This window comes from Camelus ferus, chromosome 19 (genome assembly GCF_009834535.1).
Source record: "Camelus ferus isolate YT-003-E chromosome 19, BCGSAC_Cfer_1.0, whole genome shotgun sequence".
NCBI lineage: Eukaryota > Metazoa > Chordata > Mammalia > Artiodactyla > Camelidae > Camelus > Camelus ferus.
The window spans coordinates 14,367,668-14,393,672 of NC_045714.1; the positions used below are offsets into that span (position 1 = coordinate 14,367,668).

Here is a 26,005-nt window from a genome sequence, read left to right on the forward strand (position 1 = left end):
TCCCCTGCCGGGTGGGGTTGGGGGAGCTTTGAGCAGCAGGCAGCCTCCTCTTCCAGGTGGAACGACCAGTTTCCCAGCAGTTCCTCATCCTCTCAGAGGGAACTTCTCCATCCGGGAACAACAGTGGGTTGTTTTTTTCTCTTAAAGGGCAGTGCCAGGAGTGGAGGCCAGTATTCCAGGTGTAGCTGGACCTTGGCCCAGCTTTCGGGAGCCCCAAGGACATCGCCAGGGACTCCCGGGACCAGATGGGAGCAGGCCAAAGCCCAGCTCGGAAGGAAGAGCATTTCATAAATAACTGTGTGAGGGGACACTTCCCCATAAGCACCCCTCCTCTGGCTGTGACTCTCCGCCCCACCCCCCAGGAAGAGGCCAGCCCTGCACCTCCCTGTGTGTCCATGGGCTTTGCTGACCAGCAAGGTCATGCTCTGGCCGCTACTCCCTTAGCCCACTTACCTCAGCACTCAGACGCACACAGCTGATTCTGTAGACCTCTCGACGTACATATGTATGTGTGTGCGCATGTATTTACTGTTGTGCTACTGTACGAAGGCATTTTGGTGGGGGGAAGCCAGGCTTACCTTTAGAGGAGGCGCGGCAGCTGAACCCAGGACCTGGGCCATGCTAAGCATGTGCTCTGCCACTTGGACTATACCTTCCTCCTTCTTTTAAAGTAAGTTCATTGTAAGGAAAATAGAAAGGAAGCACTGCGGACGTTGTTGGGCCCCGCTGTTGAAGTGCCACTGCTTGGCGGCTCTCAGGAGCCCCGATGCCCGCCAAACTCCTCCCTTGTCTTATTCTGTTCAGTTTTTCAACAGCCCTTGAAGGAAGCTCCGTGTCACTCCTGTTCTACACACGAGGGAACTGAGACTCAGAGAGATTAAGCAATGTGTTCAAGGTCACAGAACATGAAAATTGGTGGGATCCAAACAGGGCCTCCTACGGACGGCAGCGTGCCTGGTGCCCCCCCTTCCGCCTGACATCAGCCCTGACGTCAAATAGAGGGTCATTTTACCGAAAAGGCAACAGGCAGAAAGCAGTGGATTCCCCAGGCGAGGGTGCTGGCCTCACCATGCGCCAGGGCACGTCCGCAAACCCACACCACCGACTCCCGTGGGCGCCAGGGGGCCCCCGAGGGGCCGCGCAGAGGTGGGCGTCCCGACCCAGGGCAGCGGCCGCCGCTCTCCGCGCCTTCGCCCCGGCCCCCGCCGTGCCACCGGTGGTCTTTCCGAAGGGGTGAGCCGGGAAACTCCCTCCCTCCCACGTCCTCTCCCAGGATCTCGGCCCCACACGCCCAGGTTCATTTCCTAGTCGGTGCGAAGCTGAGTCGACCAATGGCCTGGGGAGCGGACTTCACCGCTCGGCTCTCGGCTTCCCGGCCTGTAGCTCGGACGTCGGGGTCTCTCGGGGTTGGGGAGGAATTAGTCAGCGGAAGCCACGCGGCCGGCGCGGGGCGCCGAGGGGTCGCTCTGTTCCCGAGCGGCGGCGACCTGGGGGATGGCGAGGAGTCCCGCCCCTCCGCCCCGGCCCCGCGCCCCACGCCCCCTCGCCCCCTCGCCCCAGCGGGTCTCGCGCCCCCTCCTCTTTGCTCCAGCCCGGGGCCCCGCCCCTAGCTCCCGCCCCTGCCGCGCGCTCCGTAGCTGTCAGCTCAGGAGGCGGGCCCGGGGCGCGGGGGCCGGGCCCAGCCCGCTCGGCGCAGCCATTGGCCGGCGCAGGCGAGGCCGGGCGGCCGCCTCCCTGCGGCGGGGCGGGCCCGGGAGGGGATGAATGAAGCGGGAGAGGGCGGCGAGCGGCAGACAGTGTGGCTCGCGGCGCAGCGGCCGGATCCTCGGGACGGTGAGTGCCCCGGACAGCGCGGGCCGGGGAAGGTCAGGGCGCCTTCGTGGGCGCGCTGCCCGGTGCGCCGGGCCCCGACCTGCTGACGTTAGGAGCGCGGCAGGTGCCCGCAGACGCTGGGCAGGGGCCAGCGGGATCGGGGTGGCGCCGGCGCCGGCGCTGGCGCGGCACGTGTGCCGGGAGGGGCAGGACTTTGGGCACCAGCAGTGGGCCCCGAACCCCTCCGCGGCCGGAGGAGCCGGACCCAGCCTGCCTCCGGGGAATTTGCTGCAAAATGCACCCCCTCTCTCTGCGGCTCCCCCCGGGCCAGGAGCCTCTGAGGAGGAGGGTGGAGGGGAAGGGGATGAGCGGTGGTAGAGGCTCGGGTGGGGAGGGAGGGAGCGGCCAGGGCTGGGGGCCGGAGCAGGTGGCCGGGTGCGCAGGCCACGCGGGTCGGCCGGAGTCAGACGCGGTTCTCTGAGCTGCAGGGTTGCGGCGGGCGCCCCACTTGTGGCGGATGCCGCTGCTGCTGAGTCAAGGAGGAAATGGTCATGCACAGAAGTTTCTCGCGGATGGAGGGCTTTGTTCGCGCCAATCGCGCTCCAGACACCTCGGGGAGGGGAGCCAGGCGGAATCGTCCCAGCGGTGCAGCTACGGTGTGGGCGCAAGAGACTGGTTCCAGCCTCTGTGACGCCAGTCGCTCTGCTGTCCCGGCCCCTCCACGCAAGGTCCCCAGGTGCGCAGTGCAGAGCGGTGGCTGGGGGATCGGGTGCCCCGGGATGCAGGCCGAGGGCGAGGCAGGGTGGAAATGAGGCATCTAGTGGGCACACTCGGCCCAAGACGTGGAAACCTGAGGCAGATGGACGTTGAGATTTCCAACCCCGCAGAGCAAGCCTTGGGGGTGTGGAACCTAATGGGAGAAGCCCGCCGGGCAGTGGGATCAGCACCGCGAGGACAAGAGGCTGGCTGGTCCTGTCCCCCAGGCACTGCAACCCCACGTAGAGGGCTAGGGACTCCCTCTGCCAAGGTCAGCGTTGGTAATGGGCCCATTTCTGTCCGGAGCCCCTAGGAACTTCAGGAGTTTTCCACAGTGAAGGAACCAGCTTCCCAGTGGCCATTCCTTGCTTGCTTTGGGGGACTTGGGTTTCCTCTGTCTAATCAGAAGCCAGCTCTGGAGAGCCGGTGGGGCTTGGTGAACTGTGAGCCTGGTGGTGCTGTGAGGTTTTCTCTGAGCAGCTTGGGGCAAGTGGACTTCAGAGGAGAGGGAACACCCGGTTTTAGCCAGGTTTGCAGATAAATCCAACACCAGCAGTAACACTAACGAAACATGTGTCTTTATTGCACACTTAGAATGTGCCTGCCCTCGCTGTGGGCTTTGAGCCTTATCTCACTGAATCCTTGCCACAACCCACGAAGGAGCTACTATCGCTCCCATTCCACAGATTAGTAAACCGAGGCTCTGCATGGTGAAGTGCATGTCCAAGGTCACACAGGCAGCACGTGGTGGAGAGATCTGAATCCAAGTTTGTGTGATTCCAGACACCTTATAGCTCTGTTCCTGGGGAAGAAGGAAACCCGGGAGAGCCAGGTCTGACACAGAACAGGTCCCCAAAGGTGGCTGCACCTAAGAGGACAAAAGCATTTGTCTGGGGTAGTCCGTGCCTGTGGGATGCAGGCAGGATGACTCTGGGTCTGCTCAGCCCAGCCTTTCCCCCTGCTGCGGAGGGATGGAGGGAGAGGCCTCTGGGTCAGACCCCCGTGTTGCTGACTGCCCTGCATCAGGACCTGCTGAGCAGGGCTGGCAGACACTACTTGGAAATCCTTCACAGGTTGCTTCCCTTTTGGGGGGCTATGATCTAATCCATGGCTCTCTGGGCATGCCCCCCCCCCCCGGCAGGTGCTGGGCAGGTCCCAACCCAGTCCCTCCCTGCCACCGTGGTGAGGTGGCTGGGTGCCTGGAGGTCAGGCAGGAGGAGGGCCATGTGGTTGGCGGTCTTGGGGCTGGCGCTCTGTCCTTTTAGCCGGATTCTGAGTGACCCCGCTGGGAGAGCCTGGCTCTCCCTGGGCCCCTGGTGGGGCCTTGATGGACAAACCCACAGTTGCAGTGGGCTCTGGTCTGGCTTCCAAACAGAGAAGGTTCCTCTGCTCACTGTGAAGTCCAAGGCGACTTAGGGAGCTTAGTGTTATCTCCTTGACACCCTCGATCTAGGAGTCTCTGTGAGTGTGAGCCTGTTGCCAGGGCAGCACAAGCTCACAGCTTCGCGCACTCGTGCCCTGGATCGAGTCCTCGCTTCCCGAGGCCTCCCCAAGTGCTACAGGCAGGGAGCGGGACAGAGCCTGGGCCCGGGGGGACCCAGCGGACTCCGCTGGGCTGTGCTCCGCTTCCTCCGTGGCTTTGTCCAGCTGGAGTGTGGGCAGGGACGCCCTCCGGAGCCTCCTGTTGGCAGCCGTGGCAAAGGGCCCGTTGTTTGCTTCTGGAGGGACATAGAGAATAAGCCTCAGGACCTCTGGGCCACTTTTGTTCCTGGACATGTGACCTTGGCGTGGTCATGGTGGGCTTGGTTGTCGACATCAGGGCAGGGCCCCCATCTTCATCATGGCAAGTAATCAGACAGGCCCCCCCAAGATTCCGACCCAAGAGTGGGAGGGAGGCACCAGCTCAGGCCTCAGGTGAGCAGAGTTACTCGTTGGATCCAGGTCCTGCAGGGGGAATGGAAGCCAGCCTGGCTGCTGGCACGCTGGGCCCAGGCCTTTCCCGCCGTAGGCTGGTCCTGGGGACTCTTCCCGCTGGTGCCCTGAGTCAGCCTTCAGCCCTCTGTCCTCACACATCCCTGTTCCCCTTGGTGACCATGCCACAGCCCTCTTTCCACCAGCATGACACAGAATTAGCCTCTTGGACCACATTTCCGGGGGTGGGGAGGCAAGTTCACAAACCACATGTCTTTCACAAAAGGCGCACACTCCCCATGTGGCCAGGTGGGGCTGGCTGCAGGCCAGCACTGGGCGGGGCCTGCTGACCAAGGCCCAGGAGGGTCAGCTTATTGCTGTACAGAGTGTCACAGGCTCCCGGGCTGGGGGCTTCCAGCAGGTTCTCTCATCCCACGCAGCTGGGCGCCCCATGAACACCCTAATCCACGGGGCTGTCTTTCCTCAATGGCTTTTTTATCCAGCAAGTCCTGGGGGTTCCTGAGGCGTGGCCCCTCCACCCTGAGTACCGAGGGCTTGGGCTGGGCTGGGCTGAGAGCGGTGCCCCTGCCCCACCTGGGCTTGCGCCGGACCCTTGCCTTTGGTCTGGGGTCTACCACGTGGCACATAGTGTGCCCTGGTATTTGGACCCATGGGCCTAAGAGGCCACCTGGTAGTGGCGGAGCCCAGCCTGCGCCTGGAGAAGGCCCACCATGTGGACAGAACCCACTCCCTGGTGCCCCCAAGCCCCGGGAGGGCCTCTGCCAGTCTGCTCACCCCGCCCTCCCACACCCTGGGTTCAGCCGTGGAGACAGGGTGGGAACAGGAGCATGCAGACAGCAGGACACTCCCCATTCCCAGGGTAGGGACGGGTCTTTCCAGGTCTTCCTCAGACAATCCTTCATTGTGGGCCTCCATGCAAAGCAGCCAGCTTCCGGCCCATTCACTTGTGTGTGGTCACCAATTATGCAAATTAGGGTGTGCCGGGCCCCCAGGGGCCTACCTCCCAGGTCCCTGTTCTATAAATAGCTTTAAGCCTCATCTGCAAAAAGTGAGAGCCCCTTCACTCACTCACTCACTCACTCGGAGGCCCCAGAGGCCATGCGGGGAGGGGCGGGGCGGGGCGGGGGACGGGGAGGCAGGGAGAGAAGGGCCGAGGGGCTGGCGGTGCCGGAGCCGGTGGGGGTGGTGCTGCCATCAGGGTGTGGGACATGGCACAATGGTGTGTCATTGGCTGGTGGCCTCAGCGCGATCAGGTCAGCGAGGCGGGAGTCTACTGGCTGGAGCCTAAGGAGAGAGGAGAAATGAAACCTGGGTTCTCCCCTGGCTGCCAAGTTCCCAGTGGGGCCAGGAGCGAGCCTGGGAGCACCCCTAGTGCGAGGAAGGGCCCCACCTGCTCCATCCCCAGCCTCAGGCCTCCCTGGGGCGTTTACTGGAGCTGGAGCTGGGACTACCTCTGGGAAGGAGGCCCAGGAGGCCCAGGGGCCACCACTGGAGGCTTAAAATATTACTCTCTACTCTTTGTAACCCTGCATGCCTCCCACCTGCTACGCTTGGCAGACAGCCTTCAACTAGGAGACGAATAAATGCACAGGACCTGTGTCAGCATCTAAGAAGTGGGCAGTGCTAAGCGTACGAATATTAAAATCCTTTCAGTTCCTTGTTGAAACTACGGTCCCGATTCTTGCAGGTGGTGGTGGTGAGCTATCTGCATGGGGCCCCTGATGGCTCCCAGGGCAGCGGTAGTGGGGGACTTGTGAGGATGTGAGGAGGGGGGAGGGGAAAGCCCTGGATTTCTTTGCACAGACACCCAAGGCTCAGCTGATGGGCCAGGCCCCTCGGGAGCTGGAAGAAACCCATGATCTCCTGCTAAGATAGCTTGGCACACACAGAAGTGCACACACACTCTTGCACACGTGCGCACACACGCGAGCCCTCTGGCCTGCCCCGCTGAGGCCCCAGGTGCAGAGCGGCTGGCCGGAGGCCCCAGGGTAAACATTATCCCTTCTGCTAATCACCCTGCCTAAGCCCGCAGGCTCTGACTCTCCCGAGGGGGCGGGGAGGGCCTCTGGCAGTAGGGGTGACTCCCACGGACCCCTCCTCCTGCTGCCATCTGGCCGGGGACAGGTGGGAGGATGGGAATTTTGTCTGTGCTTCTCAGGCCAGGAAAGCCATCTTAGGCTTCATCAGAGCTGCTCCTGGCCTCCAAAGTCCCCCAACGAGGTCAGAGTGGAGCAGCAGGGAGGGCACTGCCCAAGGGCCATCACCCCCCTCTGCCCCCTGCAGGGAGCCCCTTCCTGCTGCCCTCCTCTTAGGGGTCACGGGGCTGGTGCACCTCGAAGACCGTGGGGAGCGTGCCCAAGTCTGTGGTGAAAGTTATGTCTGTAACGTGGGGTTGCCCTCTATGGGGATTTCATGGGTCTGTCATGCACAGAAGGGGCTCAGCGGCAGTGCTGGCGTGTCCTGTCAGGTGCCCCTGCTCTGAAGTCCTGCTCCAAGCTGCATGTCTCTTGCCTCTGGCTCTCTGCCTCCTGCGCTGTTCCGATTTGCAGTCAGGACAGTTTGCTGCTGGCTCTTAAATGACAACCTCCGTGTAGGGGGCAGGGAGCTCCTCGCGGACGGGGTGGAGTCTGGGGGTCCCCAAACCCGCCCAGCACAGGCCTTGCCCAGCAGGTGCTGGCCTTGGACGACCTGCTGCATCGGGCAGGGTTCTCAGGGAAACCCAGCCACAGGAGATCCCTGGATGGACAGCTCAACGAAGAGGCTGATCTAAGGACTCAGCACACATGAGTCTGGAGGCTAGAAGTTGTGAGATTTCCTGCCTGCATCTGGAGACCCAGCAAAGATGAAGTTGTGGTTCGCGTCTGAAAGCCAGCAGCCTTGAGACCCAGGAAGAGTAATGCTTCATTTTGAGTCTAGAGGCAGGAAACGCTGACGTTCAAAGGCAGTCCCGCAGGGAATTCGGGGATGGATCTGCCTTTGGTGCTATTCGGCCCTTCAGCTGATTGGATGAGGCCCACCGGCACTGAGTCTACCAATCCAAAGGCTACTCAAGTCCACACTCCTGGCAGTTTGCCCAATGTCCAGGCACCCTGAGGCCCACCAGACGGACAGGTAGACTCCACCATCACACTGCTCTTGGTTCTGAGGCCGTGGACCCTGCAGAGGGAGGGAGGAGACGCCAGGAGATAGATGCCAACGGGGCTTTCGGGTGAGGATGCCTATGGACTGGACCTGGAATGCTGGCTGGAGCCGCCCGTCCCTTCTGCAGTGCGGTCCCCACCCTAGGGCTCCCCAATCCCCCACCTCCCGTCTCCTGTACACACCCTTCATCCACCATCTGGCTGAGGTCACCCGGCTCCTCCACCATCAGCCAAGCCTGAGAATTCAGGTCCCCAGGAGAGAAGCCCGCACCTTGGATCAGGCCTCATGAGCAGGTGGGAAGCAGATACACCTTCTTGCCAAAACCACTTCCAAGTGGGGGGAAACCGTGGGCCATGGGGGCAGGCTCACCGGGCCCCCGGAAGAGGAGTTGGAAGGGTGGGCCCGACTCCCTCCCCGGGCCCAGCTGCGGGGTCCTGTCCTCATCCTCATCAGAGGAGCCAGGTGGCTTCTGTGTGCTGCTGCCGCTGGACTCTCCAGCCCCGTCACCCATGTCTTGGCGGTGGGGGCCTGAGACAGATGAACAAAGGGCAGTGGCCACAGGGCTGCCAGCCCAGCCTTAACAGGGATCAGCTGTCATAAGCCAGGCCACCCACAGGGAAGATAGCCATCAAGTCACCCTCTCCCAGCTGAACCACATGGAGGCCAGCTCTGGCCACCTCAGAAGTGGGTCCAGGATAGGGTTACAGCCCCAGGCCCAGCAGCATCGTCCGGAGGGAGCTGATGACCAGGAGACCCAAACAGAGCGGCTGGCTGCGCCCGCCCAGCCCACACCCGGTGTCTGCATCGCCGGACTCGGCCGCTGCACCGAAATGCCCTCCGCGGGTGTCAGGGGCTCTTCTGCGGGCCTGTTTCTGCACAAACCTTTGCCTCGAGATGAAGTCCTTGAGCCACACACGCAGCAAGCTGTCCTTTAAGTCCAGGGCAGGCGTCGACATGACCATCTGTGCGTTCACTTCCAGAGCAGTCTCCTAACACAGTGCACGCCCAGCACACGTTGCCCAGATGCGGCCACATAAGATCTTGATACAAACTCAAGAACTTCCTCCTGAAGACCCATGAACATGGGACGGTCCTCGTGGTTAAGATGCCAAGTGTCCCACAGCCCCAGACCCAGGATTCGCCACTGCCTGTGGACGGAGGGGACGTTCCAGGCACCCCTGGCTCCACGTGGCAAGTGTTTCCGCTCACCCTTCCTAGCACCTTGGGGCCTGCATCACCGGGAGGGCCCAGCCTTCCACTTTCCAATCAAGACGCCGCTGATAAGGGCGAAAGCCCTCCAGAGACAGAGTTCCAGCCTTCCCCCCGGAACACAGTCCGTGGAGCAGAATCTGGGCTTATAGGAGGTTGGACAGGCGCCGCCCCCCACGCTGTGGTGATGGAGGGTTGGGGCTGGGTCCACACTCAGGCTGCTGTGTCCTGGCTGTCAGAACCACTCCTGACAGACCCAGGGAGGCGGACGCAGGGCTGGCGGGCCCGAGTTGCACCATTTACCTCCTGTCCTGTGGGGGCTGTGACCACCCGTCGCCTGGCTGATGTCTAAATAGGACTTTCAGTCTGCAAGTCGACCGGCACATGGGGTGTGTGACTGCAGGCTGCGCTCCCCGTGTTTCTGTCGGGGAGCAGAGCCCTCAGTTCTCGTGCACCTGCCCCCGACGTGGAGCTGTGGGACCGCCCACCGCCAGGCGTTCGTGTCTTGAGGGATTTATTTTCAAATAGGAAGGACTCTGTTTCTTCGCGGCCATCCGAGCCACGGGAGCTCAGTGGTCTGGCCGCCTCGTGGTCCCTGACGTGGACCTGGTCCTTCCCGTCCCGTTGTAACCCCGCATCTCTCCTGCTCAGGGTTCGCCGGGGAGTTAAGCCCAGAGCTGGGGGCGGGCTGAGCAGGTGTTCAGGTCTGCAGCTTGCTGCCTGGGCTGGCTCCCACCACCAATAACAATCCAGGCTGGTGCTGACCCTCCGCCCCGACAGGCCACTGGACGGCCTCTCTGAGCCCCCGCTGCCACGCAACCTGGTTTGGGGCGCCCTCCCTTTGAGGGGTCGACCTCAGCCCCGGAGTGGGATCCCTGCTGCTTTTGTGTGTGCACATCAACCCGGGCGGCCCCCGGGCCAACTTAAGCCTTTTCCATGTGTCTCCGTGCTTCTGTGTCAGGAGTCCGTCGGAGCTGCGGGCAGGTGGGAGGCAGCTGGCATTCCTGACCCAAGGCCCACGCTTGGCGCCCTCCTCTCCGCTGCTCCCCGCGGCCTGCATTAAATGTGTGCGCGGGCGCCATCTGGGCGGCAGCTGCCTCAGTCACTGGTCTGCGTGTGCGGGCGCAACGCTTCTTGTTCCTCGGGGAAGCCTTGGCACTTCCTCTTGGCTCCTCCCTGGGCACCTTCCTTTTGCCTCCCTCGCTCCCGGGCCTGGCGTGCCAGGGTGCACGGGGGCGGGGGCGCTGCAGTGCAGCTCTGGGCGTGGTCACAGGCCCCGGGAGGGGGCCCGGGTGGAATTTTTGCTGTCCAGGCTCGGCCTCCAGATATGGTCTCTGATAGTCTGCCAGTGCAGTTTCCAAAGTAAACAGTCGGCCCCGGGTGTAAATGCCACACAACTGGTCACGGTTCTTTGAATAAAATGTTGGCAAGGACAGCCATGACTCGCACACTTGACTCTGAAGCCAGACCGTGTGGTCTCGGCCTCCCTGGCCCTGGCTGGCTGTGTGGCCTTGGGGAGATTGCTGCCCCACTGGGCCCACTTCCCTGGCCTGTAAGATGGGCTGTGGCACCTGCAGCATGCACACGGCCTGGGCATACGTGATGTCGGAGCTGACAGGGCCGGGAAGTGGGAAGTGGGATGCTTTGAAGCCTGTTGTGGCATTCATGCCCACGGCCTGGCCCCGGGGGAGGCCAGGGAGGCAGCCCAAGTGAGGCTGAAAGGAGCTAAGAGCGCGTGACCTTCAAGTGCACGCAGGAGACAGTGCCAACTGCCTCAGCGAGACGGCTGCGCCGAGGACTGGAGAGCAGGCAGAGGTCTGGCAGAAGGACCGGAGCCCCAGCCTCTGAGGCTCAACCCACAGAGAGCCACAAGCTGGGGGCTTAAAACCACAGAACTTTATCCCCCCCATTCTGGAGGCCAGAGTCTGGAATCAGGGTGTCAGCAGGGCTGCCCTCCCCCTGGAGGCTCTGGGGTGGGTCCTTCCTGCCTCCCCCAGCCCCTGGTGGCCCCAAGCACCCTTGGCTTGTGGCCGCGTTACCCCAGTCTCCTTCTCCATCGTCACGTGGCTTCTCTTCTAAGGACACGGTCACGGGACTTGGGTCACATCCCAAGTCAGCATATCCGTATCTCAGATCACTGACCACATCTGCAAAGCCGCTTTTTCCAAAGAAGGTGATGCTCAGTGTCACGTGCACATGTCTTTGTGAGGGGCCCACCGTTCTCCCCCTCGGGTCCCCAGCGCAGGGCCCAGCAGAGCAGGGCTCTGTTACTGGCCGCCTGAAGGACTCAGGCCCACCCTCGTGACCTCATTTTACATTAGTCACCTCTTCAGAGACCCTGCCTCCGAATGCCTCACATTCTGAGGAGCTGGGGGTTGGGCTTCCAACGGGGGGGGGGGGGCACACGGCTCAGCCCTTAGCGAGAGGCGACCTGAGAAGTGTGCCGAGGTCTGCAGAAGGCCCTCACAGAGGGCCTGTGGCTGCAGGTCCAACCAGACCAGGTGTCTCCTATCACAGCGACTGGTGTATTTCTGGTGGGAAAACCCGTGTTCTTCCTCTTAAGATGCAGAGTGTTTGTTGCCACCTGGGTTCCCAGGCAGCCATGGAACCTGTTTACCTGGGAAAAGGCACGGCCCTTTCTAAAAGGTGAGGGGTGCTGAGGACACATCGGAGCCCCGGGAGCCTCGGGACGTGGTGACTTCTCAGCCCGCCCCAGCTGCTTTGGTCGACGGGACGGGAGTGGGAAGTGATGGCCCAGGCAGGGCAACAGAACAGGCTGGGCGGGGAGGCTGCGGGAAGTTGGAGTGTTGGCGCAACTTTCCGTTAACCTGTCCAGGGGGCTGCAGACCGCGGCTGTTTTAACATCTTCAAAGACCCGCCACGGGTGAGGCCCAGCGCCGACCAACACTTCCACCCGTGCCGACCAGCGCTGCTGCAACCCCAGGGACCCGTTCCCCGCTCCCTCCACACTCTGCACTAGGACGGGTTTCCCTTAAAGCTAAAGAGCCCAGAAGCCAGCAGGCTGTGAGTTTGAGAGAGAATCGAGGCCGGGCCAGTGCTCAGGGCAGAGAGCTGCCCACTCGGGGAGGTCCCTTAGGTGCCGTCAGCTCACGGGCTGCAGGGGCAGTGCAGGTTGGGAGGTCCAGGGGCTCGCACGGCGTCCAGCCAGGCCCTGCTCATCTCTCCGCGTGTGGTCCTCGCTCAGGCAGGCTCTGCCCTCCGACCAGGCCGGGCTGCCCTGAGTATGCAGCTCTGGGTTCAGGGAGGGGGCTGGTCAGGAGTCCGTCCTCTGCAGGCTGGGCCCCAGGCAGGCAGAGCCATCGGCAGCCAGCTGGAGCCCAGGTGGAAATGCTCACAGGACTTCCTCCCACAGATCGAGCCAGCTGCTGGGATCCTGGGCGTGGCCGTCGTGGTCTCACCCTCAGTGGAAATGGGGGACAAGCCCTTCGTCTCGATGCCGAAGCTGGTCTTTCCCGGCTCACCCTCGGCCACCAATGGCAGGTGTGACCGCTTGCCTTCCAGCAGGCGGGCGTCCCTCGGCTCGCCCCTGGGCCACGGTGCCCTGTGCCCCGCCGCCCACAGCCCCCTGGACTCCAGCAGCCAGCCACTGTGCCAGCCGCGGGCCGAGAAGTGCGGGCCCCGGGCGGCCCAGGAGGTGCGCTACGTGGCGGCAGGGCAGCCCGGCGAGGCGTGTGGCTGGCGGGCCTTCGCCCCCGCGTGCCTGCAGGCCTTCAACACGCCCCGGGGCTTCCTGCTGTTCCTGTGCGCGGCCTCCTTCCTGCAGGGCATGACGGTCAACGGCTTCATCAACACCGTCATCACCTCCATCGAGCGGCGCTATGACCTGCGCAGCTACCAGAGCGGCCTCGTCGCCAGCTCCTACGACGTGGCCACCTGCCTCTGCCTCACCTTCGTCAGCTACTTTGGGGGCAACGGTCACAAGCCCCGCTGGCTGGGCTGGGGCGTGCTGGTCATGGGAGCCGGCTCGCTGGTGTTCGCGCTGCCCCACTTCACCGCAGGCCCCTATGAGGCGGAGGTGGACGAGGCCGTCGGGACATGCGGGGCCAACCGCAGCGTGGCGTGCGGGGACCGCGCCTCCAGCCTGTCCCGCTACCGGCTGGTCTTCATGCTGGGCCAGTTCCTGCACGGCATAGGCGCCACGCCCCTCTACACGCTGGGAGTCACCTACCTGGACGAGAACGTCAAGTCCAGCTACTCGCCCGTCTACCTCGGTGAGTGGGTGGGTGTGATGGTGGTGACACTGGCAGGGCACCTGCACAGAGTCTGGCCCCGTCCAAGCCCCTTACATGCATTTCCCCGTGGGCCACATGTGGCCAGATGTGGCCCCGGCACTCCTGGGTGAGGTGGCAGGTGAGCACTGGTCTGCGTATCACCTGGACGCCTCGGATGATGGGGGGGGGTTGCTGACCGTTGTGATCCCTGGGCGCGTCCTGCAGGGTCCGGGGCGCAGGGAGCAATTGGGCACAGGGTCGGCTGGTGACTGGGCTGCAGAGCTGGGCTGCTGCCACGCCACCCGCAGGGGCTGGGCTCAAGCCTCACGCCGCCCCAGACCCTCATGTTTATCCGGGGTGCGATTTCTGAGTTTCCAGCCTCGTGCCGGCCACTCCCTGAGCCCCTCCTGCGAGGGCAGCTCTCCCGAGGCAGGCACCAGGGCCGGTCAGGAGCCTTGGCCGACGCTCCAGCCCAGCCGGACTTTGCCAGCGGCCCCTGCTTCCTCGTGTCCACCTGATCTCCGCTCACCTGAGTCACTTAGTGGTTGCCGTCCCGGGGACTTGGGGGCACTGCACTGGGGTCGCAGGGAGCCCGTGGTGCTGCCCGGTGCTGCCCTCAACCTGCAGAGCAAGGCTCTCTGGAGCTTTGCTCTTTCGAGGAGGGAAGAATCCAAATGATGCCTGCGGTGGCTTTGAGGGAAGTGTTTTAAAAACACCTTGAAGGGTTGGCAGCAGCCAGGTGGCAGATGCAGCAGAGGCTGCCCAGGGAGAACCCCGACGTGCAGGGTCTGTGCCGGGAGCAGGCCTGGAGGCGCAGAGTACGGGGGCTTCTCTGAGGTGGGCCGGTGCGGCTGCTGCGTGCCAGACGCCTGTGAGCCCCCGGGCAGCGGCACAGGGCGCAGCTGGTTCTCACCGACTCCGCTTCCCTTCCAGGCATCTTCTACACCGCAGCCATCCTCGGCCCGGCGGCTGGCTACCTGGTTGGAGGAGCCCTGCTGAACATTTACACTGACATTGGCCAACGGTGAGCACCCTGGGCTCTAGAGCAGCCTTCTCGCCCCGTAGAGAACACGCCCCACTGTTGGTGCAGAAGGACCGTGGCCCAAGCAGGGGGCGGTCCTAGTGGCCTCGCTCCGGTGAACCTGGGAGGCCCTGGGCTGCCTGGGGGAGGGGACAGCATAGATGGACGTCCTCTCCCAGCTGGTGAGACCAGGCCACGACCTCTCTAAAGCCCTTTGCAGAACCAGGAGAGGATTTTCCTGTTGCCCATGTGAGATTCTTCTGTCAGGTTTTGCCACACCACGCAATTCCCCAGTTCTCTCTGGACACTGGCTGAGTGTCTCCAACTCAACTCAACCTGACACTGAAATCCTGGAGTCCGCTCAGACCCCCGAAGTGAAGGGCAGTCCCACAAGACCACCCCCACTTCAGACGCCAGCCACAGTGGTGGGTCACAGCGACCCACACTTCCGTCCAACGTGGCTGCAAATCAGAGGTTCCCACAACCCCTCTTTGGGTTCGGAAATTTGCAGGAACGGCTCTCAGAACCCAGGAAAGCACAGGACCCCCTCGACCACCAGTTTATGAGACAGAACAGAACTCAGGAGCAGCAGGTGGGGGGGGCGGGGTGGGAAGGGGCCAGAGCTCCCACGCCCTCTCCAGGCGCTCCGCCCCCCTCACCTCCGTGTGCTCCCCCTTGGAAGCTCTCCGAACCCTGTCACCTTGTGTTTGTGGCAGTGTCACTTGGGCTTGAGTAACTGACTTACTGGCCGTTAGCGGTCAGCAGCCTCCCTGGAAGCAGGGCTGGGAAGTCCAAGCTTCTCGCCAGGCCCATGGCTGGCCTTTCTGGTGGCCAGGCCCCTCTGAGCTCCCTAGGGGCCTGCCAAGAGGGCCGCATCAAGCAAAGGACCCCCTATCACCCAGGGGACTCCAAGGGAGTTAGTGTGCAGGTCAGGGTCGCAGGGGCCCTCTGTCCCCTGAGCTTCATGAGGCCAGGGCTGCAGCTCTGCTTTGGGGTGCGCTCCTCGCCTGCTCTTGCTGGGAAAGCCTGCCCCTTCAAGGCCCCAGCCCCCCGGGGCCTCATCTCACTGGGGGGCAGCCTCTGGGGCCCCAGAGGACGGGGTGGACCTGGGAGTGCGGCACTCTGCCCTCCGGTCACTGGGGCGCATCCCCCTCCACGGCTGTCCCAGTGCCCTGCCCCGCCACTCCCAGACCTGGCAGGGCAGGCACCTTGAGCAGAGCCTTTGGGCTCTGCCTCTTCCTGACCAGCAAGCGGAGGGGCATGCAGTGTGTGTGTCCTGGTGCTGTGAGTGAGTCGCTGACCCCAAGTGCCTCTCCCGCAGGACAGAGCTCACCACCGAGAGCCCGCTGTGGGTTGGCGCCTGGTGGGTCGGCTTCCTGGGCACCGGAGCTGCCGCCTTCCTCACCGCCGTCCCCATCCTCGGTTACCCGCGGCAGCTGCCAGGTGGGTGCCTCCCGCCCACGGTGTGTGGAAGGCAGGACTCTGTTCCCGGCTCCTCCCCCCTCCGCCTCCACCAGCAGAGGGTCCGGGGTCTTTGTCTTCTGGGCGGGGGTCGCTGCCTTCCTGCAGGGTGACCTGACCCCCGGGCTCCCTCCACCCCTGCGGCCTCTCCCTGCTCAGGGGCCCACAGAGAGAGCTGGTTTCGGGGGAGGGGGTGGGGGCCCCTTTCAGTTCCTCCCATTTCCCTCTGGTCCCAGATTGAGCCCGTCAGGGTCCCTCCCACCTCCCCATCCTTGCCAGCCCCTCGCTGGCTGGTGCCACGCCCAGCAGGGGGCTTTGGCCCCTGCCCCTCACTGACGTCCGTGTCCTCCCAGGCTCCCAGCGATATGTGGTCATGAGAGCATCTGAAACACACCAGGTGAAGGACAGTGGCCACAAGGCGACCAGCAACCCTGACTTCGGGAAAACCATCAGAGACCTGCCTCTGTAAGGACCTGGTGGGGCCCTCTCATCTGCGCCCGTGTGATTTGAAGACTCTGGGGCCCCCACGTGTGCTGGGTCTGAACCCCAAGTTAGGAGAGTCCCTGTGACCCTCCAGGGCCACGTGGGGGGCACAGCCCCTAAACCTCCTCATGACCCAACAATCTTCGGGTCTTGGCGCCAAAACTTGGGCGGGAGAGTAAGGAGCATCAGACAGAGCCTCCCGACTTGGAGCCGCTGAGAGCTGGTTCCGACGGAAGGGCCAGGGCCTCAGCCCTGTGGCACCGGCCCCGCATGGCGGGCTCGGGGGCTGCACCTGGAGCCACCTGGTCACAGAGCAAGCCCCTGCGGCTCGGGCTAGTGGCCCCACAGCCAGCGGGTCCTGGACCCCCAGGGAGGTGACTGACCCCAGATCGTTCCCCGGGAGTGGCCCCTGCACCACGTCCTCCGGCCGGTTCATTCCAAAGAGGGGCCCCCAGCCCCCCGCCCCGCCTCCCAGGGCAGCAACACCTTGTTTGTCTTGTGCGTGGCCCGGTCTTACTTTGCCGTCTTCACGCACCGTCAGGACACACAGAGCCCTGGGCTCCCGGGGCCTCAGAGGCACAGTGTGGCACCTGGGGCTCCTGGCAGCCAGCGCCGCTCTTGGCAGGGGCCTCCCGAGTCCTCGGCCTCACTGAGCACCCACCGCCCTCCACTTCCTGAGCCCATCTGTGGCCACGAGGGCAGTGGGCCGTTAGGGGAGGGAACGAGCCTGCGGGCTCTCTTCAACACGGGAAGGGCGGCCTGCGGTCAGGGCAGCCCCTGGGCTGCCTGCTGCCTGGCTAGACCGCCCTGAAGAGCCACCCGCTCAGGAGCCTGCCCTCAAGGCCGGCAGAGCTGGCCCAGGCCACGCTGGCCGGGGTGCGGGGCCATCGGCGCAGGGGCAGGCTCGCCCGGTCCTGGACACCCACAGGGGAGCTGCTCCAGCCGGGGCAGGGCCACTTGTCCCATCTGAGCAGCACTGGCACCGAGGGCGTCAACAGCCTGGTCCCTAGTGGACCCAGGACAAAGGTCCGAGATAAGGATGTTTATTCCTAGATTCGGTTCCCCAAACCAGTTGCTAGTGATAAAAAAATCCCAGAATATGGGCCCTCTGTCAAGGTCATGATTAATTCTCTGAGCAAATTCAACACGTGAGTTTCAGCCGAGCAACCTGCAGGCTGGGGTTAAGAAAGTAGGAAGTTTGCGTACTTCCGGGGAGACTCAACTCCCTCCGCACCTGGCCAGCGTCCCCGAAGCCTGGGCAGGGCTGGGCAGGGCTGGGAAGGCATCCATGCGACACACACAGAGCAGGACTGAGAGCCCGCCCGGCCACAGCAGCCACACGGGACGGCATTTCCTCTGTGTCCTCTTCGCCCCACGGACGTGGGACGCAGGCCATTGACCAGAAAGAAGCCTTTTCAGTCCTCAAGTTCAGAAGTCAGTTTTGAAGGAATCAAGTCCCCATTTGGGTCAGGACAGGGAGCGAGGCTGCTCTGAGGTCACCCTGGGAAGTGGTGGGTGAGGGCGGGGCGGCTCTCCTAGCATCAGCGCCCCCCTCCCCGGGGCACAAAGGCTAATTGTGGCTACACTGTATGTTCCTACTTGCAGAATCCAATTTGCTGTTGGCCTGCGTCCTCGAAACAAAGAGCTTTTGCGTGTCAAGCTGTCTGAGCTGCTTTGACACGTGCGGGGAGGTGTCCACACTGGCCTGTGGACAGGGCGGGAAGGTCCCTCCTGGTGGAGGAGGACTGGGGGGTCATGGGAGCTGGTTCCCCGGGTGGGAGGCTCATGAGGCCTTAGCTGCAGACACGGAGAATGAACAAAGGCAGCACTTGTCAGAGCCCCGGGGACAGCGGTTGGACCACAGTCCCTTGTTACCGGTGCCCTTTCTCACGGTGCCGGAGAGGGAGCCCATCCTGCCAGGACACCGCCCACATCACTCACGAGCCCTGGACCTGCCGTCTGGGGCTGAGGGGCCGGGCCCGGGAATGGCAGGTGTCACGTCTAGCTGTGTGCACCGGCGGATGGCTGCCTGGGGACACTGAGCCTCTGTTCCCAGACCCCTGTGGTTGGGGTCTCTGCCCACGTCCTGTTCTAGGCCTGGCACCTTCACTGCCCAGTGAGGAGCTTTGTTTTGTTCTGTGCTACCCTTGACATTTTACGAGTCGCTCAGTGTCTGACCCATTCACACTGAGAACTCAGGCATCGCCGCTGCTCAGGCCTCCAGCCCCGACAGGATGCAGGACCCCGTTCACCCAGAGCACGTGGCCCTTGCAGCCTTTGTGCTCCTCCTACAGGTAGACTGCGCAGGACCTGCGCAGGGGGGCAGCGAGCTGGGGGATGCGGGCACCTCCCGGTCTCAGCCACGCCCAGTGCTCCTGGGTCCTACAGAGTCAGCTGTGACCTAAAGTGAGCACAGTCTCCCCCTGACCTGACGGAGAGCCCATGAGGGGCCCAGTCCCCCGCAGGGCCGTGTCCTCAGAAGGGTGTCCAGGATGGTTCGCTGGGGAACTCGCAGGCCAGGTCCTAGGGGCTAATGGCAAGACCCTTTCTCAGGCTCCTGACTTCACCCCACTGGCCGAGCCCCACAAGCACACCAAGAGAAGCTGGGAAGCCAGCAAGCCCCCCAGGGGCTCCTTGGAGGGGCCTCTTGGTCAGAATCTCCTGTCCCCCTGGCCAGCTGCTGATTGAGAAGGGGTCCCACCCCTTCAGGCCCAGATTCCCTTTCCTGGGGGGCCACAAGTCCTCTACTTGCTGACAGCCACCTCCCCCCAGCTCCCTCCTGGCTCAGGCCCCTCTGCTGGTCCTCACAGCTGCCCCCGGGGTGATTCAACAGCGTCACAGTCACCAGGGGTCTCACCCCTCGCGGGAGCCAGAGCTCTGTGACAGCGGCTTTCACAACAGCGTGGGCTCTAGATCCTGGCGCCAGCTCGCCGCCTACCACGGCCCAGGAGCGAGTGTGAGGGGCCCTGCCGCTTGCCTGCTCCCCACTCGCCTCCCCTCTCAGAACCAGGGCTCCTTGTGCTCAGGTGGGACAGGCCATGGCTCTGGCCCCCCCTGACCCTCTGTCTTTTCTCTCTGGCTTTCATCCCCCTCCCCCATTCAGCTCCACCTGGCTCCTCCTGAAGAACCCCACGTTTGTCCTGCTCTGCCTGGCCGGGGCCACCGAGGCCACACTCATCGCTGGCATGTCCACGTTTGGCCCCAAGTTCCTCGAGTCCCAGTTCAGCCTGAGCGCCTCGGAAGCTGCCAGCTTGTTTGGTGAGAACACCCCCGAGTCTTGGCAGGGCCTCTGCTTCTTCCCCCGTTCGCAAAGGCTCAGCTAGGAAGTCCCAGGCAGTGCTGCTCACTTGGGGCGCACGTCCTGGCCTGTGGTCCAGCCCAGGCAGGGGCCCCAGAGCAGGGTCCTGGGCTCCTGCACAACAGCTCTGTTCCCACTTACGAAGACCGCCCCCGGACGGGCAGAGCGGTCCTTCCTGAGGGCAGTTTGGGAAGCGCTGGTCACAGCGTGCTGACCGGCTCTCTCCACCCCCACCTCGCCACCTGGGGCCTTAGCCTTCGTCTTCCCTGGCTCGTGGCAGAAAGGGTTTGGGTGGCCGATTCCCCTGGGCTCCCTTGGACCTGGCTGTCCCCGTGAGCCCGGTGGCCGGTGTCCTGGAGTCTTCCTAAGGCTGGAGCCCGGGACCTGCCTGGCCGGAGGCGCTCTGTGGCCAGAGGCAGGCTTGTCCTACCAAGAGAACAAGGGTCCTCCTCGAACGCCCTCTTCCGGCCCCTGGTCACAGGGTAGCCCCTTGCTATGGGGGCGGCCACGGCCTCGTTGTGCAGGAGGTGTCGGGGGACGATCTTGGACATGAGGGTCGGGGCTACCGGTGCAAGATGGGGCATCTGAGCAGCACAGGGTCAACCCTGGCCATCCCCTCCCCACAGGGCTCCACTCCCTGCTTGGGAGGAGAGCGTCAGGATAGGGAACCCCACCTAGTTCTAATAAATGTCCCCAGACACCCCTCCTGGCCTGGCCTCTCAGCTGAGTGCCCCCGCAGAAGCTGCCCCCTTCCCCACAGCAACCAGCATGCGCCCTGGAACAGCCACGTTCTCTGGGGTCCCCCTTCTCCACTCCTAGAGCTGGTCTCCATCTGGGGCAACAGGGTCACTGAGCCCGGGGGCTTTGAGGTCTGCTCCACTCCTGCTAGAGCCCCCCCCATCTGTACCCCCTCCCCGGGATGGCCTAGGAGCCACACACCGATGAATCGCGACTTTCTACCAAAGGTCGGTGGCCACCGGCTTCTCCACATGTCTCCTTATGGTCGCACTCCGCAGAGGCCACGGTGGGCCCAGGGACCACGATTGTCCTGGGGCCTTCCCAACAGGTGGGCGGGGGCCAATGACGGCTCCTATTCTCTATCCTGTCCACGGCCTCTGAGCAGCTGGCCAGGTGGCCTCCCCAGGCCCAGGGCCAAGGCTCCCCCAGTGCCCTGCCCTGTGCTCTGAGAGCACAGGTCAGGGTCGGCGGAACTGAGTGGGGAACCCAGCACTGCCACGTGGACAGGGACCGATGGCTGTGGCCTCTGTTTCCCCTTCGGTAAAGCGGAAAAGAGACCCAGTGGGTTGAGTTCCCCAGCCCCACAGCTCCCCAGGACACCACTGAGCCCCTCCCTCTCCGCAGGGTACCTGGTGGTGCCTGCGGGTGGTGGAGGCACCCTCCTGGGCGGCTTCCTTGTGAACAAGCTCAAGCTCCGTGGCTCGGGCATCATCAAGTCCTGCCTGCTCTGCACCCTGACCAGCCTGCTGGCCGTCCTCGTCTTCCTTGTGCACTGCCCCAACGTGCCCATGGCCGGCGTGACCGCCAACTACAGCGGGAGGTGAGGGCCAGGTGGCGCCCAGGTGGAGAGACCGCTGCACACCTGTTGGGGCACCTGTGGTCCCTGGGGTGGGGAGATGGGGTCTGGCACTTGGGGTGCAGTCAGTGTTTGGAGATGGTCATAGCAACGGGAGGACGCCCTTGGCGGCGTGTCCGTAGGACAATGGCCGGCCACTCACACACCGCACCTGAGCCTCAGTCCTCTGCCCATACACAGACAGCAGCGGCCCCAGCTCCTCTCTCCACGTGGTGGTGGATGGTGGCCCGGATTGGCCCGTGTGCTGCTGTGTTGGGGACTGAGAGGAGGCACCCGTTGGGTGTGATTTGGGAAATCTGAGCTAGACGCAGGCCACCTGGCCTGGGGCCTACGACTGCCTCCCAGGGATTCCTTGTGGAGGCGGCAGCGTGAGGGCAGAGGGCAGGGAAGCCGCCACACCGCTGTGGAGACAGCCGGACAGCCGGTGGGGAGTGGTGGGCCCTGTGCACCTTGGAGAGAGTGAGGGGGCTGGTCCTCAGGCAGCTCTGAGAGATCGCTGAGCAGAACAGTGTGTACAGCGTGCTCAATCTGAGTGAGAGGAGGGAGAGAGAGTGTGATCGCTGACACGTGTGTGGACAATGATCAGTGCAGACGAGCAGCAGCCTGGGCGGGGAAGCAAGGGGTGGTGCCCAGGGGCTTTGAACCTGGGGCTCGTGTGCTTTCAAGCCCTGGAGTGCGCTGCCTTCCAAAAACGAGCCAGGCAGGGAAGCGCGCTGCACACAGTTGGAGGGTGGTTCAGGCTGGGTTTGCTCCGCTCTGAGAGCTTGCAGATACTACGAGCAGAGGGCGATGTAGGAAGCCCTGGTCCTCAGGGTGGGGGTAGCAAACCCAGCACATATGCAAACCTGCCGTCGTCGTGGGCCGGAGGACACCAGACCCGAGGCTGTCCTTGCGATGGGTGCCCACCTGGCACCAGCCTCTGCCCACCAGCGTCTCATCTCCCACCTGCAGCCCCCTGCCCGACGGCCGCCTGGAGCTGACGGCCACCTGCAACGCCGCCTGCGGCTGCTGGCCCGAACACTACCACCCCGTGTGCGGCTCCAATGGCCTCACGTACTTCTCGCCCTGCCACGCGGGCTGCCCGGAGGCGGCCGTGCCCAGCCCAGGCGGCCAGAAGGTGAGTGCGGCCGCTGCCCGCGTTGTCCGCGCCCGCACCTGGGGGGCCCGGCCCTTCCTCCTGTAATCAGCGTTGTTGTTGCGGTTCCCAGGTGTACCGAGACTGTAGCTGTGTCCCTCAGAATTTTTCCTCTGGTTTTGGCCATGCTACTGCAGGGAAATGCACTTCAACTTGTCAAAGAAAGCCCCTCCTTCTGGGTTTCACATTCGTTGTAATTACCTTTACATTCCTCAGCAGCATTCCTGCACTGACCGCGACTTTACGGTAAGCCTGGGGCCGGGTTCTCTCTGGTCCAGAGCCTCCCCTGTGCAGCTGCAGTGGCGCTCTCCAGACCCCTGCGGGGTACGTGCCCGGCCCCCAAAAGCTGTGGCAGGAAAGAGCTGGCTGCCTCTGTGAGGTGCTTGCCACCTGGGGAGGCGGTGATGCGGGCCCGGGCTCGGCCAGGACTGGGCCGCGGGGGCGTGGCCTGGCGAGCAGCCCCACTTCCCCGACGCTGACGCCTTGGCTTTCCGTTGCAGGTGCGTCCCTGACTGGCAGAGGTCCTTTGCACTGGGGATCCAGTGGATTGTGGTTAGAACTCTAGGTACTGTGCCGTGTGAGGGAGCCACATACCGTTGTGCAGTGACGGGCGTGTGCCAGGAGTCTCCTCACCAAGCTGGTGTGCAGCCCGGCAGGGGGCCACGCCCCCCTCAGGGAAGGGCGCCATCCCCGAACAGTCCACTAGAGGGACCCATGGTGGCTTATTTGCCCAGAGGGCAGCCTTTCCTCGTGGACACGAAGGCTCTGTCAGAGTCCGAGATCGGGGGATTCCACAGGCGTGGGGGCAAGTCCCCCGAGAAAGGACATCCAAGTCCGCTCGGCGCTCCCTGAGCACGCCCGTGCCGATGCCGCCGTCCTGAGAGCCCGTGCGGTCTGGGTCCTGGCGCTGCCCACCCCACCCTGGCCGCCCCGGGCGCGCCCGCATACTGAGTGTGCCTCTCTCCGCAGGGGGCATCCCGGGGCCCATCGCCTTTGGCTGGGTGATCGACAAGGCGTGCCTGCTCTGGCAGGGCCAGTGCGGCCAGCAGGGCTCCTGCTCCGTCTACCGGAACTCGGCCATGAGCCGGTACCTGCTCATCCTGGGGCTGCTATACAAGGTGAGCAGGGCGGCAACTCCCCGAGCGCTGGAGGGCGTCCCGGGGTCCAGCTCGGAGGGCGGCCATTCCCCTGGGGCCTTCCAACAGCTCACACCCCCTGGAGCCCTGGGCCTTAGGCGTCACTCCTGCAGCCCGGCTTCCAGGAGCGGGACCCTCCCCCGGTTCGTGCTGTCACTGTTGGGACCCTGATGATGCGATGCCAGTGGAGGGGACGGTGGGACAGGAGGCCTCGGGTCACAGGGGCTCACTCGCCAGGCCCCAGGCCCCAGGTCCCAGCAGCGGCTCCCCCTCCCGCCTTCCAGGGCCCTCAGCATCCCAGCTGGCTGGTTAGCCTGGGGCTCTGGTCAGATAAGTCACTGGAGAAATATGAACCGCCCGTCCCTGCGAGAGATGCTTCTGGGGGCCCCTCCCTCCGGGCCAGGCCGGCCGGTTGGTCCACAAGCAGCAGAGCTTGCCTGTCCTTAGTTACGGCCCAATGCTCAGCCCGACCCTCTGCTCAAGCCTTTGAGAGGAAATTCTGCTGTACCTCTTAGCATATGCTATCTGAGGAGAAACACAATACTTACATTTCGAATTCCCCCCCGTTGGAGGAAAAGGCACCAAACTTTCCAAATGAAATGAAGTCCTAGGGCCAGTGTGTGAGAGAGTCTGGTGTTCCTCTTTGCGCAGAGGGCGGACTCGGGAATACTCCAGTGGCAGAGCTGCTTTCCTTGAGCCTGTTCGGGAAGGGCCTCAAAAACAAGGATTCTCAGCAACCCTCGGGCTTATCTCCCCGAAGATTAGCTTAAAAATAGCCACGGGTGAGAAGGGATTTGTGAGGCTCTGGGCAAGAGTGAGGGGTCAGTCTGAAGAGGCGTGCCACGTGCGCAGGGAGCTGGCCCTCACATGACTTTTCCCTGAGGCTCCCGGTCCCTCGGCCAGAGCAGCAGGCCAGGACCCGGCAGCCGTGCGCCCAGAGAGCAACCCCTCAGGACTGGCTCCCACAGTCAGCGGGGGCAGAAGGGTCAGAGGCCACAAAGCGCTAAGGGCCTCTTGTTCCTATGGCTTCAGGCCCAACAGCCAGGGGGGTGCCAGGAAACACCGTGGGTGTCCTGGTAAAGCCCGGCGCTTAGGCATCAACCATAGACCCGGACATCGGAGGCCACCACGCGCCCCCACACTGGCGTTTTACAGGCCTCTCGTGGTTCCTGTTACCCAGGGGTCAGTGTGGTGGCTGTAGGTCGGGTAACCTTCAGTGCCGACCAGCTCTGACGTGGGCTTCTGGGACGGCCGTAACAAAGGGCCACACGCCCTGAACAACGGAGAGTCGCTTTGCCTCATGCTGGAGGCCCACGTCCGCTCCCCCGGGGGCTCCGAGGGGTCTCTGCTCCCGGCCTCTCCCTCCCCTGGTCCCCGGCCATCCCTGGAGCTCCTGGGCTTTGAGAAGCGCCTCCAACTCTGCCTCCATCGGCACGCGGCTGCTCCCGGAGTGCCTCCGTGCCGGCCCTGGCGGTAGCTCAGGGGCTCCGGCGGCTCCTCTCTCCCCAGGTCCTGGGCTTCCTCTTCTTCGCTGCCGCCTGCCTCCTGTACAAGCCCCCATCGGGGCCTTCTGACGGCCTGGAAGCATCTCTGCCCAGCCAGTCCTTGGCCTCCGACAACCCCCTGGACCTTCAGGAGGCCCCCTCCACCCTCCAGCTCCAGAGCGACGTCTGACAGCCCCCCGCCCGCCCAGGGGCCCGCCAGCCTCACGGCGCTTCCCAGGAACACCGTCTAAGTTCTCTCCAGGAGGGGTGACCCCTCACCGATTGACCCCCGGCGCTGAGGACCTGTGAGAATCTGCCACTGGATCGGGGAAGGGGGAACTGAGCTGACCGTCCCGCGTCTGAGCCTTAAAGGCACCAAGGAGAAAACTGGAGATGCATGGGAAGGACCGCCCAGCCCCAGCCCCTCAGACCTCAGTGGGGGCAGTGGGGGCTGGGCTCTCAGATCCGGAAGAGCAAGGCCCACAGCTGTGCCCTCCCTTCCGCCCCATCCACCCCCCCCCCTCTTTGCCATGGACTTAGCCTGACTGCGTCCTCTGGGGCGTCAGGACCCCTGGGGCACATTAACAGCCAGGACCCCTGGGGCACATTAACAGCCGTGCTTCCAAAGCGCTGCGTGCAGTTCCCACCTAACCTGGCAGGAGCTGCAGAAAGCGCAGAACCACGTGCGGGCTTGCTGAGGCTCCCCGAGCGGCAACCGACAGGCTCGGGGCGGCGGCCGCCCGGCGGTGTGCAAGTGCTCTCCTCTCCAGCGGAGCCGAGACGCGCTCAGCTGGTCTTTGACGGCCCAGGGCTTGTGCGCCGTTTTCACTGGTGAAGCTGGCACTTCTGGGATCCCCTGACGGGAGGTGCAGACGCCTGCCCCCCGCCCCCCCACCGCCGTCAAGATGCTGCGTGGCCAGTGGTGCTTCTGGGTGGGGCCCCCGCACCTTGCGGCCGCCTGGCCCTGACTTCCTGTGTGTCTCCTGATGAAGAGGTGGCGGGTGTGAGGCTGTCCCCGGGGGCGCCATCCCCATGGACCTTCTCCTTGATGTGTTGTTCAAAACCTGCTGTCACCGCCTGTCCTCGGCGCCACCCGGCCCCGCTGTGGGACGGGAGCCACTTGCATAAGGATGTATTTGTGGACCCATATCTGGCGTGAACATTTATTTATGGAATTTGTTTTTTACCCGATGATGCGATAAGCGTTTGTGAATCTGCCCCGAGGACATCAGGACTCGCATGGAACGCCTGTTGCCGGTGTCCTCAGTGACAGTTGTTTGTACGTAAATATATTTTAATATTTAAAGCCTA

At 63.7% G+C, this 26,005-nt stretch overlaps 1 protein-coding gene across 8 annotated transcripts; it reads left to right on the top strand.

Moving 5' to 3' along the window:
- Nucleotides 1-819: 819 nt before the first annotated feature.
- On the top strand, nucleotides 820-26,005 carry SLCO4A1 (solute carrier organic anion transporter family member 4A1). 8 transcript variants are annotated; one of them, XM_032461534.1, is made up of 13 exons: nucleotides 1,810-1,833; nucleotides 11,414-11,496; nucleotides 11,687-11,874; nucleotides 12,224-13,082; nucleotides 14,016-14,106; nucleotides 15,425-15,546; nucleotides 15,918-16,029; nucleotides 19,151-19,305; nucleotides 20,708-20,903; nucleotides 21,891-22,056; nucleotides 22,148-22,320; nucleotides 22,575-22,639; nucleotides 23,044-24,860. In XM_032461534.1, the coding sequence occupies exons 4-13, from the start codon at nucleotides 12,281-12,283 to the stop codon at nucleotides 23,379-23,381; spliced, it is 2,220 nt and encodes a 739-aa protein (XP_032317425.1). In that variant the 5' UTR covers nucleotides 1,810-1,833; nucleotides 11,414-11,496; nucleotides 11,687-11,874; nucleotides 12,224-12,280; the 3' UTR covers nucleotides 23,382-24,860. The 8 variants fall into 8 exon arrangements, with proteins under 8 accessions (XP_032317428.1, XP_032317423.1, XP_032317424.1 ...); XM_032461533.1 differs by lacking the exons at nucleotides 11,414-11,496; nucleotides 11,687-11,874 and having other exon boundaries at nucleotides 1,745-1,833; nucleotides 23,044-23,192; nucleotides 24,720-26,005; XM_032461536.1 differs by lacking the exon at nucleotides 11,414-11,496 and having other exon boundaries at nucleotides 1,770-1,833.

Excerpts from the sequence above, each read along its gene's own strand:
- SLCO4A1 (XM_032461532.1), top strand. The coding sequence starts at position 1,765 with ATGAAGCGGGAGAGGGCGGCGAGCGGCAGACAGTGTGGCTCGCGGCGC. Across the intron at positions 20,904-21,890 it reads ACCGCCAACTACAGCGGGAG|CCCCCTGCCCGACGGCCGCC; the intron begins GTGAGGGCCAGG and ends TCCCACCTGCAG. Across the intron at positions 22,321-22,574 it reads GCACTGACCGCGACTTTACG|GTGCGTCCCTGACTGGCAGA; the intron begins GTAAGCCTGGGG and ends TTTCCGTTGCAG.